We start from the raw sequence: 17,941 nt of genomic DNA on the forward strand, positions 1-17,941 counted from the left end.
GAAAGTGTGATGAAAGGGAGAATGTCATCTGCCTGAATGTAGCACAAAGCTACAATGGAAACCAATTCGGGTTTCTCTGAAAGAAAGCTTTGCAGTTGATCAACAAGTCATCCCGGTCAGGGATTTGAACCCGGGACCAACGCTTTTCCGGGGCGATTCCTCTACCTGCCGAGCTGACCAGGAGGCTAGCAGGTCGCAGCGCGAGGGCGAATTCGCAGACTAATCAACGCACAGGAACACTGAATATGGCAATCCCAAACCAGGACGCATTTTTCCTCAACTGCGAAGCTTTCTTTATGAGAAACCCAGATGGGTTTCTATGGTAGCTTTGTACTACATTTGTTTGGACGACAATTTCCCTTTCAAGCTTTATCATAGAACACTAGTTGAAGCTTTATGCTACTAGGCTGGAACATAAGTTTTCCAGTTTCTGCCTGGTGCCAATATCAATGAACTGTGTTGCCAGTACATAGAGAAAATCGCATGTGTAATGTAATACATTTCTGAAAAAGATTCTGAAAATAATAAATCTGCCAGACGAAAACTGATTCTGTGAGGCTGCATGTATTGAAAAAAAGAAAAAGCAAGGAATGAAAGAACCCTCAAATTGTGAAAGAATCCCAACAAGTCTTCAAGTCTGGTGCATGGCCAATTACATTAGCATCAGAGGAAAGAAAACTATGAGCAGAAATTACTTTTCTTTTCAGTCAATCCCTTAAAGCTGCCCTTTCTAAGCTGGCCAAACACGTTAAAGTCAGATAATTGCAGTCCTTTATACCAAAAATATTCATGCACAAAACAAAAACCTTGACTCAGCCTGCTAAAAACACAGGTGTGGCACCACATCCAATAGGCACATGAGGCACAGCCACGTCTCTTCATTTCTCATGTTGGGCTGCCCGGGACTGTCTAGGACACTGCTTTATACAGTCACACCCAGCTATTGCGACTCCAGTCAATTTGGTCTTGACCAAAAGATCAGGCCAGCGCCCATGCATTTCATGGGTCCTAACTTTCGTTATTTAGATCCTAAAATTAGCCTTCGCCGGATGACTGAAACATTACCATTCAGCAAACACATGCCTGACCCCTGTGGTGACCCCAATAGTGACCCCTTTAGGGGCAGCATCTGGCTCGGTGTAGCTTAGGGGAAAGTGAATGCACTGACAACTCCTACTTTTGGCCGCCCTAGGAAGACTTTCAAGCAATACCGTAGCTCACCAATGTCTGGTTACGGTATTTACTCAATTCTAACGTGCATCTACTATTTTTCTTAGAGAAAGAAAAAAGGGGAAGGACCTAAAATTGCCTGCACAGTGCAGTTGGGTACCAAACCAAAATCACTTTCGCAATGTTTGTATGCTTTACCGCATAACACGAATATATTGCAGCAAAGCCTACTTCAAAAACTGTCTGGCAAAGCTGACTTTAGGAAACTGGTCGCCATTGTGCAACACATATTAGACCCACACTGGCCAGACAGGCATATGCAAACAGCCATGAAAAAGGTAAGATGAGCTGCAGTAAAGGGGGGGGGGGGGTAAATTTTTTTTTTACTTTGACAAAGCTACAAAGCTGGTGGCCACAGTGAACACCACTCATGCAAGCGATTGCTCATTGCGGCTCTGCACTGCGCTTCCCTATTCGTGAAGCAAGCACCTTGAAGTTCCACAATATAAAGGAAGCTGGTCTCGAGAGGCTGAAATATGGGGGGAGGGGGTTACAGATGTCAGAGAGCCAGGAGCCACAACGGGACCCACCAGGAGCTGCAGTTTGGCCACCCCTGTATTATACCCCCGCCCATTTTTTAAATTTTTTTTCTAAAGAATTGGGCAAGCCTTGCATTTTTGCTCTGTTTAGAAGCTTTAAGGGCCATTTCTATGCTAGTTTTGTACTTTAATACATAGAAAGTGGGCATGCATTTGATGCGGGAGGAGCGTTAGAATTGGGCAAGTACTGCCAAATGAACCAGCGGTGTGTCTTGGAGTTTCTTATTTTTTTTCCCCCGCCATCATATTTTAGTCGATCAGCCGGACAACTTTACCAGTTTTATCGGTCCCGTCGGGGTGAGATTAACAGGAGTCTACTGTGCCCAGTTTCTAAGCCTGGAGTATGCTAATATAGTGGTGCATAACAAGAACACCACAACTACACAAAATTCTGGATCTGCACATCCTTTCAACGGACGCCACAGGCAGCGGACCAGCGCTTACCGCCCGAGTCGATGGCGTCCACGAGTGCATCCGTATCCTTGCTGCGTATGCAGTCAATGAGCTGCCGGTGGGTGCGCTCGCCCCCCGCACTGTCCACCCGGCGGAGGGAGCTCAGGCGCGTGGAGACCGAGGCCACGCCGGCCTTGGGCAGTGCCTTGCGGCCTTCAAACAGGAGCACCAGGAGAAGGTCCACCAGGCGCATTGTGTCCAGAACACACCTGTGACCATGGCGGCACGACCAACATTTAGCGGGACACTATCGAGACACCAGATGATTTTGTAGCGGACAGACAAAGTATTCTTTCAAAGCTATGGTGTTATATTGCGACAAGAAGTTGATTGCTGAAAGATAAAATGAAGGGCAAACTTCGTCTTATAGATTTTAAGTGACAGCAGCTTAATAATTGAGATGTCATTTTTCATTCTCAAATTTACAGAGTTGCAAACTTGGTGTTATGCTAGTTTGTTCTTAAATATGCAATATCCAGGAATTTTTCACAATAACATTTATGCCATAAATAAAAGATATGTTCTAATTTCAGTAAATCTTAACATTTGCCTTTAAATGCAAGAACACTTACTGAATTGGGTGCACCAGACGCTGCACAGTACGGCACATCCTATCAGTGCCCTTTAGTTACTGCTGCCACACTGATCCCCGCATGAGGAACCAGTCCAAGTGTCTCAAACACCATAATGTTATTAGTGTTTTAGTTGAGTGTCCTTACGGTCCGCTCAACTAAAGCACTCTATTAACAGCATCTCAATGTCTCAATAAATATTACGTATTTGGAGGCATGACGCCTTTGAGAACTCATTTGACCAAACAGCTCCCTTTGCAAACCCCTGCTTACCGTTCATCTCCTTGAAGGGCCGACTCGATGGCATCGGGAAGCTCTGACCTTAGCAGATCCTGCAGGCAAGCATTGATGCAGCAATGCTTTAACATTGGGGACGAGAACATTGTGGACTGTGACTACCACGACATTCGTGAAACAAACTCTTGAAACCCTCTCGTAATCATTGGATCAAAAAGAAGAAGTCCCTGGAAATCAGACCACTGCACAGAAACTACAAAAGTTTGCAAGCTAGTACTAAAAGCAGCTGAAAAGCCTATAGTCTGCAGTGCTCTATCAACTAGAGAAAAGATGCTCATTATGAGTTTTTTTCAGACCATGCGTTGTACAACATGGCAGCAGACTCTTAGCCAAACTACTACAGTAGACTTTCTTAGAGCAAACTTGAAGACTGGAAATCTGTTTGCCTTCCCAAAAGTTAGGCCAGAAATACCTTGAATCTACAATGCACCAAAAAAAAGGGCCCGCCCACATGAGCTGAGCCCGAACCATTCTGACCTATCACGGAAGGCTAATGGCAAATTCTGAATAAAAACAAATTTGAATATTTTTACACTATGCCAGCCCTGGACAACATAAAGGTGTGAATTAATTCTAGGTGTTTAACTGCCAAGAAATGACCACATGGCTTATGAATGACACCAGACAATGACACAGAAAAAAAAAAAAAGAGTGTGAGCACAATGTGTTCCATAGCACTGCATCATGACATGCACTTTCAAGATCGCACATAGGTATGAGCCTTCTGCAAATGAATACACACAGTTAATTACATAAAAGCATAATTACAGCAAGCAAGCAAGCAAATACTCAAGCGCGCACATCCGTGGCCGTGGGGAGGTTATTAGTCACACCAATAAGATCAGCACAAAGAACACGACAGGAGAGGCAGTACCGGCCACGTGTTCTGTTGTTTGTAGGGGTGTGCGAATATTCTAAACTTTCAAATAAGAAATCGTGTAGCGTCCTATTCGATTTGGTCTTCAAATCGAATAGTCACTATTCGTAATTGCGAATGTTTTTCTAATACATTTTTAAATTTCAAGACGTCAACTGTGCCCAAATAAACATAAAATTGGAGCAAAAGGAACAGTACATTTTCACCCCTGCCGGCACAGCATAGAGATAACACATAAAAGCTCGCGTAGTGGCCGGAGCTGACTACATTGCTTAGGTGGCCATACCATACTGGCTATATACAATGATCATTTGCACTTTCTGAAGGGTCCCATGCATGCAAAGAAACTACTAGTTTGCTCCTAATGCTCCATTTGCTCTTTTATTAAACAAGGTTTTATGACATACTATGTAATGACAGAAACTTGATAACTTTCAGAATACTAGGATTTGAACATTGTTTCATATTAATTGTGATAGCGGCTATTCATTATTCAAAAACTATTCGAAAAGTATTCGATATCTGACTCGATTCTGGCACTACTCGTTTTGTATTCGATTCGGTCTCAAAAGTCGCTATTCGCACACCCCTAGTGGTTGTGCAAATGCACTATACCTTCCCATAATGAAGTCACATCTAACACAAATTTTTGTTTGTTATTTACTATATTCGTTACACCCGATAATTTGTTAAACCTGCGTTCATTACATTGAGGTTCGACTGCAGTTATTTTGGACACCGAATCAAAGACGACCCGAATAGTGACAAATGCAATACAAATATAGAACACTTTTCAAATAATGAACAGCTGTTTTGACAAATTACATAAAACCACACTGACATCCTACTATATTCACAACATTAGCAAATTACGAAGAGTTGCTTACTGCAAGCAGTCACATATAAAATATATAGCAACAAATATGATGAAGGATGCCGGCAAGCTTCACGTAAAGCATGCAAGGCTAACGGACGTAGGGTTTTCTTGTGCAAGCCAGTGAAAAGTACATGGCGAGATAGATGCTTGTGGCGATCTCGCCTCGGCGTTTCTTCTGGATTTCTCAAGCTGACAGGCTGCCGCGGCAACCTTCTCGCCTTTTTTAAAAGGCCCCTTTTGGAGCCACCAAAGCGATGCCTCGGCATTGCTCGCATATCGCTTGCCACCCATGACCGCTTTTTGCAGTTGTTATGGCAGTGCCATTGATTAACGCCGACAGCCACGGCTTGTTACACGCAAACGGAGCGGTCAGTAAGCAGTTAAACGAGTGAACACAATCAGCAGCCGGATGGAGGAAAGTGGTGGGGGAGGGGCACTGGCGTCCCCGCCATTATAGTTTTCTCACAACAGCTCTGCCATCCCCCTATTTTGATTTTTTTCATGCAACCCGGTTATAACAATTATCAGTTATAACAATGGTATTTTTGTGGCACTTAATAATTGTTATAAGCGGGTTCGACTGTACTCGCACTTCTAGCTCTTCAGGTCCGTCTTTTGCTACAATGACTTCACCATGTATCAACCAAGTTCGTATGCTCAACTGACATGTGTGATGGCTGGTGAACCCCTGCACAGTGTAGAGAGCAGGCTGATGATGGTGGACACTGTCGGTGAAGATTTTGGCTCTGCTGGTGTGGCAGCTGGTGCCGGCGTGCCGCCGCTCTGCATGCCGCCGCCAGACGGAGGTGCCAGCAGCGAGGATGCTGGCGCTGCAGCGTGAGCCATGCGCCCCAAAAGCTGCTGCACCAGGCCGTGCTCCGCCAGAGGTGCTGGGTCCAAGGACCGCCGCATGAACCGGTCCGCCAGGGAGGCAAAGCACCGGAGGGCACCGTCGGATACCTGAAAAGTGGGGCGGTCACAGGTTGTTCTTTGTTTTGTGTGTGTGTGTGTAAGCAACACTTCATGGCAACTCTGACTGCTTTTAATGTGTAGCATCCTTCGACGATGACAGCAATGCGCCATCTCCTCGTTCCTCCTGTCACTTTCTCACATCCTCTTTTGTCGATACCAGGCTGCATAACAATTTCAGCATCACTGACATGCTGGTACATTTACACGTTTCTATACCGCCATGTCCTTTTTGGCATTCCTTTGCCAGAAAGATATGTGAGGACTCCACCAAGAGAGCATTTTGACCCTGAGCATTTCCGAGCTCCACAATGAGCACCTGCTCGAACTCATCTAGAGACTCAAGGAGTCAGCCAAGGCACGTGTTGCACGCGCCACGGAGTTGACGCTGTAGTCGGTTACCTGCGAAATGCTTGGCATAACTTCAATTCCCACATTGCATGGGATCTGGCCAATTTTTCACAACTGCGAGCTTGTGTTACGATGTGACATTGTGACAGATCACTGCAGGGGATTAACAAGGTACGTCAAATTGTGGATAATTTTCATGGCACTTAGGATAGAGGATGCAGAAAACTTGCTGGCATGCTCCTAATCTGGTCGAAAATTAACTATTACATGTTACATATTCAAATTAGCACATAGAGCAGTGTGCACGAGTCAGACATATTATATCGTGCATGATTTTAAGATTATGATGCTAGGACCCGAGACACAGTGCAAAAGACATCGGACAGAAAGGAAGTCACAGGTGTAGACTAGGGTGTATACACCTGCTTGGACCTCCCAACACTGTTTTTACCAGTATTAAAAGCAAAACAACTTGCCCAAGCTGACATCTCACATCTCAATGACATCTCACATTTTGCAAATGTGAAATGGTTGTTGATCTCCGTAGATAGCATGAACAAGATATCATCCTCTAAACTCCTGGTTTACCACATTTTATTAAGACTCCAGGTTTTTTAACACAGTAAAACAACATCTAAATATCCTAACCGAGCGCTTGTGTCTATACCTCATCTATGGGCTGGCTAACTTCTGAGGAAAGCCATCATCTGTGCCTGCAGTCAAAGTAGCAGCTTTTGTTTTCCATCATATGAAGACGTATGTACAAACAGAGGCATAACATCAGACAACGTTAATTTTCGAAGTGGTTCTTCTAGCCCAAGACAAGAAAATAAGACAGGGCATAGGCCTTTTCCTTCAGCTGAATAATACATCTGAGCTATACAAGTGGCAACCAAAGCAAAAATTCAAGAAATCCTATGCAACGCCAGTACCAGTTCAACTGTGCTCGCAACTGTGTAACCCTTATGTCACAACCTGCCAGCAGCCACCAAGTGGCACAGGATTAGAATAACCCCTAATCATGATCGCTGAACAGAGTTCTTAATGACAGATAACTTTTCTAAAGCTGCTTATACTAGTTCTACGATTGATGAATACAGATTAACAACGCAGATGCTCCTTATATTGCTTGTTTTTTATTATCCCGCAGGGAACTAGGCAGCAATGAAGAAGTCACTTTGACATCATGCATATTGGTGTAGTTTCACTATTCTGAGTTCTCTTCCTGCAAGAAATGTAAACAAAAGTTGCTAGGTTGAGCCTTGTTAACTTTTCATACAAAATGCCGTACATTCTTTTCAGTAAACAACTGACCAGACTAAGCAGATCCGGTTATGAGCTGTGCAGAAATTTCAAAGCTGCACCGAGCCCCATATTTCATCTGTGCATTCCTATTGGTCTCGAAAACTGAATTTCAATTAATTGGGAGAGTGCCCGCTCTAGCTCAGTTACTTAGTGAGGAGCCACCATAGTTCAAGGCATAAAATACTCCAACGTTGAAGCTACAACTCCACTGACGCTATCAACGCTGCAGCGTGGAAGAAGGCAACGACTCACGTGTGTGTCCTCGTGTCGGAGAAGAAGGGAGAGGGCCTCCACACAGGCCGGAAGGCAGGCGTCGCTGGTGTCCACCTTGCCGCACAGCCTGGACACCACGGCCATGGCCGAGTGCAGAGTGTCCTTGTGCACCAGGGAGCCCTTGTCCCGGATGAAGGACAGCACGCACTGCAGGCCGCCCGCTTCAAAGACGGCGCCGGCCTCCCGAGTGCAGATCAGCTCCAGCACCTGACCACAGACGGGCGGGGAAATGTCCACAGGCAATCAGCTAAATCAGCACACATCACGGACATTGAGGAGTTGTACAGCGTCATCCATTCTTACAGCAAACACCTCGTTTTAATTAAAAGCGATCATGGCAACTTGCAGATTCACTTTTTGTTAATAGAAATATGTGTTAGCTGACACGTCGACATATACCCACCACAGCTAATCACATGTGTTTCTGTAGCAGGTGGTAATAATAAAAAGGCAGCCAAAAAATGTGCTTTTCAGGGAAGCAAAAATTTGCTTCCCTGAAACTGCCACATCTTTTGATGGTACAACTAGATGGTAAGAAAGTAACTATATGGAGCCAAGAACCCTGAATCTGAACAGAGATCTAAAATTTGCCTCATGATTGTAGGGAACTTTCGTGGATTGTAGCGCAATTATTACAAATCTGTAAACACTTGTAAAAGCAGCATGCCTGGCAAGAGAAGGCATTTCACTGGTAATTCTAACAATTTTCAAGTCCTAAGAGGGTACTGTTGGTAATTCCCACTAAGAGGGTAAAAAACTTGTCTGAGCCACCAGTACTGTCACATTAAGAACAGCTTCAAAGAGACCCGATTCGACCCTTTAGAAAAGTTATAGTCTAGCTTTATAGTCTAGCTATCCAGCAATGCATATTACCCAAAGCATGGCAGTCGAAGCACTGCTTAAATTCTGCTTATCACTGAACTACTGCATTGCTGTTGCTCTTGTACGCCCGTGAGCAAAAGTATATGGACTACAGGGTTGCCAAAGAAACAGAATTTCTCTGTAATTAAAATGCATAAACTGAAACTGACGAATGCACAAGAAAATTCGTGATGCCAAGTTTGGACTGCAGTTTTAAATTTCATGTTCCGTTAACTGACAGAGCAGAAAATGAGTTTTATAGCACGATGCCTGGTCCTATACCTTTGCTCACAGGTGTACCTTCCTTCCATCATATTTAATATACAAAAGCAATAATGAGAGCTTTAGCTTGTCCATAAGTACATAATTACCATTCCCAGAATGCCAAGTTACTGGGAGCATAAACATGAGCAGCCAGGTTGGTTTAACGGGTGAGGACACAGCTACTAATACAGCTACTAATACAGCAACTTACCATATTCTACTTATCTGCTGCCGTAAAGCACTGGCAGCAATACAATTAACGTACAGTCCTTTTTGTTTTATATTGCTTAGATAAGAACACTCATGCAACACAAATACCCTTCACATGTTAGTGTTGGACAAAGTGCCACAAGATGTTGCTAGCAGTGTTGTTACCGCTGCCCGAGTTCACCATACCTAGTCATCTCGTACAGAGTAATGCGTGTATGGACAAGCAACCTCCAACCATCAATCATTTTAAGAACAAGCTTGAAATAAGCTGGGCATCTTGCTAAAGGGTCTATTGAGAAGGGTCTATGATACAGGCAGCCACTTTGAAATGAATGAATATTTGATGTTTAATGGCGCAAGGGCCAGATGTGGCCAAAGAGCGCCATGCTAATGATTAATGAGTTCGCAGTGCTTGATGGGTTTTATGGTCTTAATGCGCCGTGGCTGTAAAGGGGCCTAAAAGAGTTGATGCAAATTCCATAAAATATAGAAGTAATAAAATTATGGGAATGACTATTGGCGTGTATAATGAACATAAAAATGTATTGAGAAAGGATGATGCAATATATAAAATATGTTATTGTCTAGATGTATAATATTGTCTAGAGCACTACTGCCTCACCAGGGCCCTTGAAACGCAAGGGCCTAGAGGCATGTGCTGTACAGAGAATCTATCCTAGCGATATCCTCTGGAAAGAGGGTGCGCTAAGAAATGAATGGGCTTGTAACATGTAGTACGACATCTGTTAAAAAAGCGAGGACTGCTTTGGTATTAAAAAGCGGTTCTTCACCAAGAAACATAGCCGGATGCAGGGGAATACAATGGCGGTATGCAAACGGGAAATGTTTCCTCCTGTCTCTTTCGGCTTCCCGGCACTCCAGGAAGACATGGAGGACGGTCAGCCGGTCGCCACATCTACCACAGGTTGGAGGCTCGTTACCGGTCAAGAGAAAATTGTGAGTGCCAAATGTGTGTCCTATTCTCAGTCTAGTGAATAGGACGTCTGTTCTTCGTGTTTTCGTTGTTGGCTGCCAGAAACCTAACTTAGGCTTAATTACGTGAAGCTTATTGCTCGTTTCTGCGTCCCACAAGCGTTGCCAGTAGCTTCGCAGTTTGTTTCTGAGGAAAGGCTTCATGTCTGTAGCAGGGACTGCACCAGAGCGAGTACCCTGCGATGCCATTGATTTGGCCATCTCGTCAGCAAGCACATTTCCCTCGATTCCTCTATGGCCAGGTACCCAGCATATTACTACGTGTCTGTGTGATAGATAAATATTGCATAAGAGCGAGTAAAGTTCTATGAAAACAGGATTTGTATGCTTTTGTAAAGAGTTCAGCGCTTTTACAAGGCTTAACGAGTCTGTAAATACTATTGCTCTGTCGAGTTTTAATTTATTTATATGTTTTACTGCAGACAGTACGGCATATGTTTCTGCAGTGAAGATACTCGTTAAGGGGTTCAGCACGTCAGATTCAGAGAGAGAGTGACCAACAGCAGCGTAGGATACGCCAGCATGGGATTTGGACGCATCTGTGTAATATTCGTAGCAGGAGTACTTCGATTGAAGCTCTCGGAAATGCATAGCAATTTCAAGCTCAGGAGCGTGCTTCGAGACCTCTACAAATGATGTGTCACATTCTACCATCTGCCACTCCCAGGGCGGTAATAGATTAGCAGGAGCCATTAAGCGATGTTCGAGAACTGGAACATCCATTTCTTCACTAAGTTCTCTTACACGAAGCGACAAAGGAAGTCTCATGGAGGGTTTGTTACGGAAGAGTGTTTCACACGTTAAGTCGTTTACTGTGGTGAAACACGGATGTTCCTTATTAGAGCGCACTTTAAGAAAGTAGGTGAAGCTGATGTATGTTCTCTGAATATCTAGTGACCACTCGTCTGACTCTGCATATAGACTTTCAACGGGGCTTGTTCTAAATGCGCCAGTGGCGAGGCGGATACCCAGATGATGAACGGGGTCTAACATTTTTAATGCACTTGGTGCAGCAGAGTGATATACTAAGGCACCATAATCTAGCCGTGATCTAACTAGGCTCCTGTAAAGATTCAACAGGCACCTCCTGTCGCTACCCCATGTAGTGTGGGATAGAACTTTAAGTACGTTCATGGTTTTTAGACATTTTGCTTTAAGACATCTTATGTGTGAAATGAAGGTAAGCCTGGAGTCAAGGATAACACCTAGAAATTTGTGTTCTTTGTTAACAGGAATTTGTTGTCCACCCAGTTCTATACAGGGATCAGGTACCAGGCCTCTCTTTCTTGTGAAGAGAACGCAAGTACTTTTGTGCGGGTTAATTCTAAATCCATTTTGGTCTGCCCACTTGGACACCTTGTTTAAGCCCTGCTGTACCTGCCTTTCACATACTGTAAGGTTGCAGGATTTGAAGCCTATCTGTATATCGTCTACGTAGACGGAATAAAAAATGGCTGGGGGCAGTGAAGAACGAAGTGTATTCATTTTAACGATAAAGAGAGTGCAGCTAAGCACGCCTCCCTGGGGTACACCAGTTTCCTGCGTAAAAGGACGTGACAGTGCATTACCGACTTTTACACGGAAGGTACGATTTGACAGATAGCTTTCGATTATGTTCAGCATATTTCCACGGATGCCCATTTCGGACAGGTCTCGCAAAATCCCGTAACGCCATGCCGTGTCATAAGCTTTTTCCATGTCAAGGAATATCGATAGGAAATACTGCTTATGTACAAATGCATCGCGGATATTTCCTTCAATGCGCACAAGGTGATCGTTTGTTGACCGCCCTTGTCTGAAGCCACACTGATAGAGATCGAGTATATTGTTGAGTTCGAGGAAATGTACGAGTCTGCGATTAATCATTTTTTCAAAGAGCTTACACAGACAATTGGTAAGAGCTATCGGACGATAACTTGCTGCTAAGGAGGGGTCTTTTCCCTGCTTCAGGACAGGAACCACAATCGCCTCTTTCCATGTAGATGGGAGGTATCCCGCAGCCCACAGAGTGTTGAAAAGTGTAAGTAGTGTAAATTGCGTGTCAGTATGTAAGTTTCTGATCATGTCATACATGACTCTGTCAGGTCCCGGTGCAGTGGTTTTGCATGTATTCAAGGCAGCTCTCAGCTCGGCAATACTGAAAGGCCGGTTATAGGGTTCATTCTGTGTGGATTTTCTAATTATTCGCTTACATTCTTCTGTTTGTTTATATTTAAGAAAGGACTGAGAATAATGGGTTGAGCTCGAGACGCTCTCAAAGTGCTCCCCAAGTGAGTCTGCCTGATCTTGCAGGGTATCGCCTTGTGTGTTTATCAGAGGGAGTGATTGCGCTTGTCGCCCTATTATCCTAATAACCCTGTTCCAGACTTTGGCCTCATCTGTGTACGAGTTGATGCCCGATAAAAACTTCTGCCAGCTTTCTCTTCTGGCCTGTCGGCGGGTTCGCCTGCCTTCGGATTTTACTTTTTTAAAGTGGATAAGATTTTCTGCAGTGGGAGAAGCGCGTAGCAAACCCCACGCTTTGTTCTGTTTTTTACGTGCGATCCTACAATCGTCGGTCCACCACGGAACACGCCGTTTGCACGACAGGCCATTTACTTGTGATATGCATTTAGATGCGGCATCTATTATAAAGGCTGTAAAATACTCCACAGCTGCATCAATTTCTAACGAGGAGATGTCATGCCATGAGATACCAGTAAGAGTTCGAAATTTGTCCCAATCAGCAGTCTCAATCTTCCACCGAGGTGCCTGTGGTGGATATTCGTTTTCTTGAGGTGTTCGTATTAGTATGGGGAAGTGATCGCTTCCATAAGGGTTCTTTGTAACTTCCCATTCGAGTTCGGGCAGAATAGAAGGAGAGACTATGCTGAGATCGATTGAAGAAAAGGTTCTGTTTGCTAGAGAGTAATATGTGGCTTCCTTCTTATTCAGAAGGCACGCACCACAAGAAAAAAGGAACTGTTCAACAAGACGACCTCGCGCATCTATACGAGAGTCGCCCCACAGGGAGCTGTGCGCATTGAAATCGCCAAGAACAACATAAGGTTCTGGCAGTTGATCTATAAATGACTGAAATTCCTGTTTGTTTAATTTGTAGTGTGGGGGTACGTAAAGCGAGCAAATGGTGACGAGTTTATTTAGAAGAACAGCTCGAACCGCCACTGCTTCAAGGGGCGTTTGTAGCTCTAAACGCTGACAGGAAATACTTTTATGAATAAAAATGGCAACACCGCCTGATGACACGACAGCATCATCGCGGTCTTTGCGGAACTTGACATACGGTCGGAGGAAGTTTGTGTGTTGTGGTTTTAAGTGAGTTTCCTGTAGACACAGCACTTTTGGATTGTGTTTTTGTATGAGTTCTTGCACGTCATCAAGATTCTTAAGGAGACCTCTGACGTTCCATTGAATAATTTGTGTATCCATATTGAGTGTAAATAAGTGCTGTGTGTATGGAAACGTAAGGTATGCCTTAGACTACAGGGCCCTTTCGAGGCCCTGTAACCGGGGTTTTACTCTTTTTGAAGCGTTCGAGGGAACCTCGACGCTCCTTAGGCGCTTGGTGCGCCTTGAGGATAGGTGTTGTGTCCATTGCCTCTTGTGAGGCGCCGGACACGTGCTCTTGCGAGCGGGAAGATTTCAGAGGGAGTCCCGCCTTGGAGGGCAAGACCCCTGCGCCCATCAGCCCGGAGGTCGATGGGGCTCCCAGAGGGATTTGGCTACGCCGGCCGTTGCCAGCGCATGAAGGAACCTCGGAAGTTGAGGCAGCCTCGGCTGCGCCCTCCTTCGGGGTCGATGGTTCCTTCTCCTCGGTTGACGGAGCAGCGCTAGCTGCAACCGCCGCGGGGGCAGAAGGCGTAACTGCCGACTCACTGCTTGTGAGCCGGACAGCCGCCGGAGGCCGTTGTGACGCTGCCCCCTGACGCGCCACATCGGCAAAGGTTTTCTTGGGCAGGTATGATACCCGCCTCCGTGCCTCCTTGAAAGTTATGTTTTCTTTGACTTTGATTGTAACGATTTCCTTTTCTTTTTTCCAGGCAGGGCACGACCGCGAGTACGCGGCGTGCTCGCCATCACAGTTAACACAATGTGGAGTGTTCTGGCACGTTTCGGAAGAATGTTCTTTGTCACTGCACTTGGCACAAGTCAGCCGGCCTCGACAGTTCTGTGAACTGTGGCCGAAACGTTGGCACTTAAAGCATCTGAGAGGATTGGGAACGTATGGCCGAACACGAAGTTTGATATAACCGGCTTCGATAGACTCGGGAAGGACACTTGAGCCGAAGGTGAGTATCAGGTGTTTCGTCTTGATCTCTTTTCCATCTCGCCTCATCTTAATTCGTTTAACATTTATTACATTCTGGTCACTGAAGCCCTCCAAGAGTTCAGCCTCAGTGAGCTCCATCAAGTCATCGTCAGAGACAACACCACGGGTGGTGTTCATCGTGCGGTGCGGGGTTATAATTATTTGGGTTTCCCCAAATGACACTAGTGTTGACAATTTTTCATATTGTTTTTGATCGTGGAGCTCCAAGAGGAGATCCCCGCTTGCCATCCTCGACGCCTTATATCCAGGACCAAAGGCTTCAGTCAATGACTTCGAGACAAGGAAGGGTGAGATAGTTCTTACTGGTTTATCTGGTTTTGCAGAATGGATAACATGGAAGCGCGGGAAGGATTCTTTTTGGCGGCCAAAAAATTGGAAGACTTCATCGGTGCGCCCTCTTTTCTGAGGGCGATCAAGTAGTGGAGGGAAGGAAGTAGCCATGTGTGGACGTGTAGTTTTCGGCAGCAACGCCAGCCACCCACCATGGAGTCCAACAAGGGGACGCTGCAGGGCCTGAAAAACAGGGCCTGCAAACGCCAGCTGTACGTTGCCACTATAACCCAATATGTCATAACCAAGGTTGGCTACTCACACAAGGTTAACCCTTGCTGCCAGGAAGGTCGGAAGTAATAAAGAAATGAGAAGGAGACAGGAAAGGTGGAAAGTAAGAAAAAGACGAAGGTTGTAGGGAGAGAGAGACAGGAAAAGGCAACTACCGATTTCCCCCGGCTGGGTCAGTCCGGGGGTGCCGTCTACGTGAAGCAGAGGCCAAAGAGGTGTGTTGCCTCCGCCGGGGGGCCTTAAAGGTCCGGACACCCGGCATCGGCTCAACCCCCAGGATCCCCCTTTCCCCGGACACGGCTAAGCCGCGCACGGCTACACGCGGGAGGGTCCAACCCTCGTGTGCTCGGGTCCGTGGTGTCGCAACACACCAAACGCCTGCTGACGCAGACGCCCCTGCGGGGAGGCAGCCACTTTTGACAGCTTGCTTCCATAGTGATGGGCATTACACAAAGCTCTGGCTCATAGTTGGCCTCAGCAACGCTTTCAGAAACAAGTCAGCTTACAGAGAATTCACAGATTATTAGAACACACAATGGACCCCCAACATTGCACTTTGTGGGCACTAGAACAGGCTCATAGAGCATGTGAGGCACAAACATGTAACCTTCACTAAATGCACATTTAAAGAAGCTGTCAAAAGGCTATATGCTAGTTTTTTTGCAGGAACTAGCATTTGTGCTTCTTTATTAGACCAGGGAGCCATATCACCTGTTGCAACCAAAGACTAATCCCAGAGATAACATCTGATCGAAGGACAAGTATAACTAAAGTGTAATGGTACAAGACACAGCCCCTGGCCAAATTACAACATGGTGAGAACGACAAATCACATTAGAAGAATCTCAAAGCTGTTTCAGTCAGGGTCTCATTCACACAATCCCAAAAGAATAAGATGTTATCAGGTTCTGAGCTAATGGCCCACAAAATCTCTGCTAATGACATGAATTCCAAGTACCACTACTTCACCATGAAGACTCATCCATTTCATGAAACTATGACAGAGCCATGAGGAATGATGACATTTGCTGCCAATCACAATTAAGATTAGCTTAACACATTTGAGGTTGGCTGCAAGCCTGCTAATGGGGAACCTCAACTATTGTTGCAGCCTGTTCACGACACCAGCTTAAAAATTCCTCATACAGCCACCAAGCTAATGAAACAAGCCATTGCTGGATGACCACACGCACCTTGACGCATTGCTCAGCGAGGTCCTTGCTGGTGCGCGAGGACACGTCGGCAACCACAAGACGGTTGCACATGGCCTTGACGGCGCCATCGACAGCCACGATCCGGCGTGTGCACTCGGCCGACACGTCCAGGTAGTAGGTGATAGCCCGGGCTGTCACTTCGAGCACATTGTCGGGTGCACCCTCGTCGAGAAATATGCGGCACAGCGCTGGTAGGAAAGTGCGAGGTGGGCAGCTGCAAGGTGGCAAAGAGAGGGAGGGAAACAAAGAGGTCAGTTTTCTGGTCGGGTGTTCTCTTTTTCCGCAACATTCAACATTGTCCAGTTCATCAATAATGTTCATAGGATGGCAAAGTTTCACACCAATGTTATGTGCTGTAGGAGAAAATCAGAACTGGGTAATAGAGCTGCGGCTATGGTAAGCTGCATGGGAAGCTTTATGTGGTTTCACTGAACTAGTGAAGATTAACTCAGCCTATCACATGAGATGCCAGTTGTGTTGCTTTGTCAAGAACCCAAACCCCACAAAACCCTTCCTTTCCCTCGTGGGAGGCCGCTCTTCGGGTCACTTGCTCGTATGACCAGCTCTGGCTGGTGGACCGTGCTTGCCTAGAGATGTCGGCCAGGGGGCTCCCGTACGTCTAGGGGCCCAACCACATTTAAATAGATCCAATAAAGTTTTATCCATCCATCCATCCATCCACAAAATTGAATAGTAGCAGGAATCCTCACTGTTCTATGGCACACAAAGCTCCAAAGGGCTTTGTGTATGATTGCCTCTGATTAAGTGCCACTTTCTTTGTATTCATATGAGTCCAGAAAACCTTTGTTTATCTTTATATTCTTTCATTCCCATTTCCCGGTGCAGAGTAGTCAACCAGACGCTCTTCTGGCTAACCTTCCTCTTCATGGTAATTTTTTACACATTATTATTATTTATATGTTGCATTGTGTGAATATTACATATTTTCTTATACAACATGAAATTATTGCACTGAATGCATAAACACATGATTAAATAGAAGAAAGAAAAGAACAGGATATGTTCCTCCCAAAATTGCAAAAGGTTACACAACTTTCCAACAACTGCAACTTTATTAGGTGCAAATATAATGGGGGAAAATGTCGTTAATATCTCGTGTTTATTTGTATTTATTTTTTTCCCCTTTTTTGAGCCATAACCAAATCGCCATGCTCTTTGTGCATCATTCGCAGAGATGAGCTAATAACGCCAGTCATACGAAGTTTACTTCGTGCAGAAATTCCCACAAGCATCATCTGGAGATCCGGGAACAACGATTTTTTGATGTATTTTTCGCAATTGTGTTGACTTCTTTTACTTAGCTTGCTCATCTTTAATATATCTCTCCATTGTTATTATTAACTGAGGGTCCCGTTGCAGTCTGACTTTGGGACCCTCGTCTGTATATTGTCTGTTACCCATTCATTGCAATTAAATAATAATAAACTGAAACTGGAACACTGACACAGAACCAACATAGGGAGCGATGAGAGACTAGTGCTCGCTCGTTGCACCCTGCAAAGCAACCTCACAGGATATGCACACACACGCGCTTATTAGTCAGCAAAAGAATAACAGTGCAGGATGGTGGAGAGGATACTACACAGGAAGCGAACTTGCTCATTCGCTTACAATGCACTACACAATGCTCCAGACCTTCGCGGGATGCAGCGCTGTCACAGTGGTTTGAGTCACGTGAGCAGCGACTTTCCTCCCACGAAAGGGACTGTCGCCATAAACGGTGTCCATGCACGTGGAAGGTTTT

At 45.3% G+C, this 17,941-nt stretch overlaps 1 protein-coding gene across 2 annotated transcripts in view; it reads right to left on the bottom strand.

Annotated features, from left to right (window-relative positions):
• The window catches only part of Ufd4 (ubiquitin fusion-degradation 4-like), a 162,077-nt gene that overhangs the window by 85,125 nt on the left and 59,011 nt on the right, over positions 1-17,941 (bottom strand). For both annotated transcript variants that reach the window (XM_055072666.2, XM_050181328.3), the window contains exons 2-6: positions 16,156-16,390; positions 7,723-7,950; positions 5,512-5,805; positions 3,068-3,126; positions 2,214-2,431 (exon numbers count right to left, since the gene is read on the bottom strand). In XM_055072666.2, the coding sequence (XP_054928641.1) occupies positions 2,214-2,431; positions 3,068-3,126; positions 5,512-5,805; positions 7,723-7,950; positions 16,156-16,390 (1,034 nt within the window). The remainder of the gene's footprint in view (positions 1-2,213; positions 2,432-3,067; positions 3,127-5,511; positions 5,806-7,722; positions 7,951-16,155; positions 16,391-17,941) is intronic.

Source organism: Dermacentor andersoni, chromosome 7 (genome assembly GCF_023375885.2).
Source record: "Dermacentor andersoni chromosome 7, qqDerAnde1_hic_scaffold, whole genome shotgun sequence".
NCBI lineage: Eukaryota > Metazoa > Arthropoda > Arachnida > Ixodida > Ixodidae > Dermacentor > Dermacentor andersoni.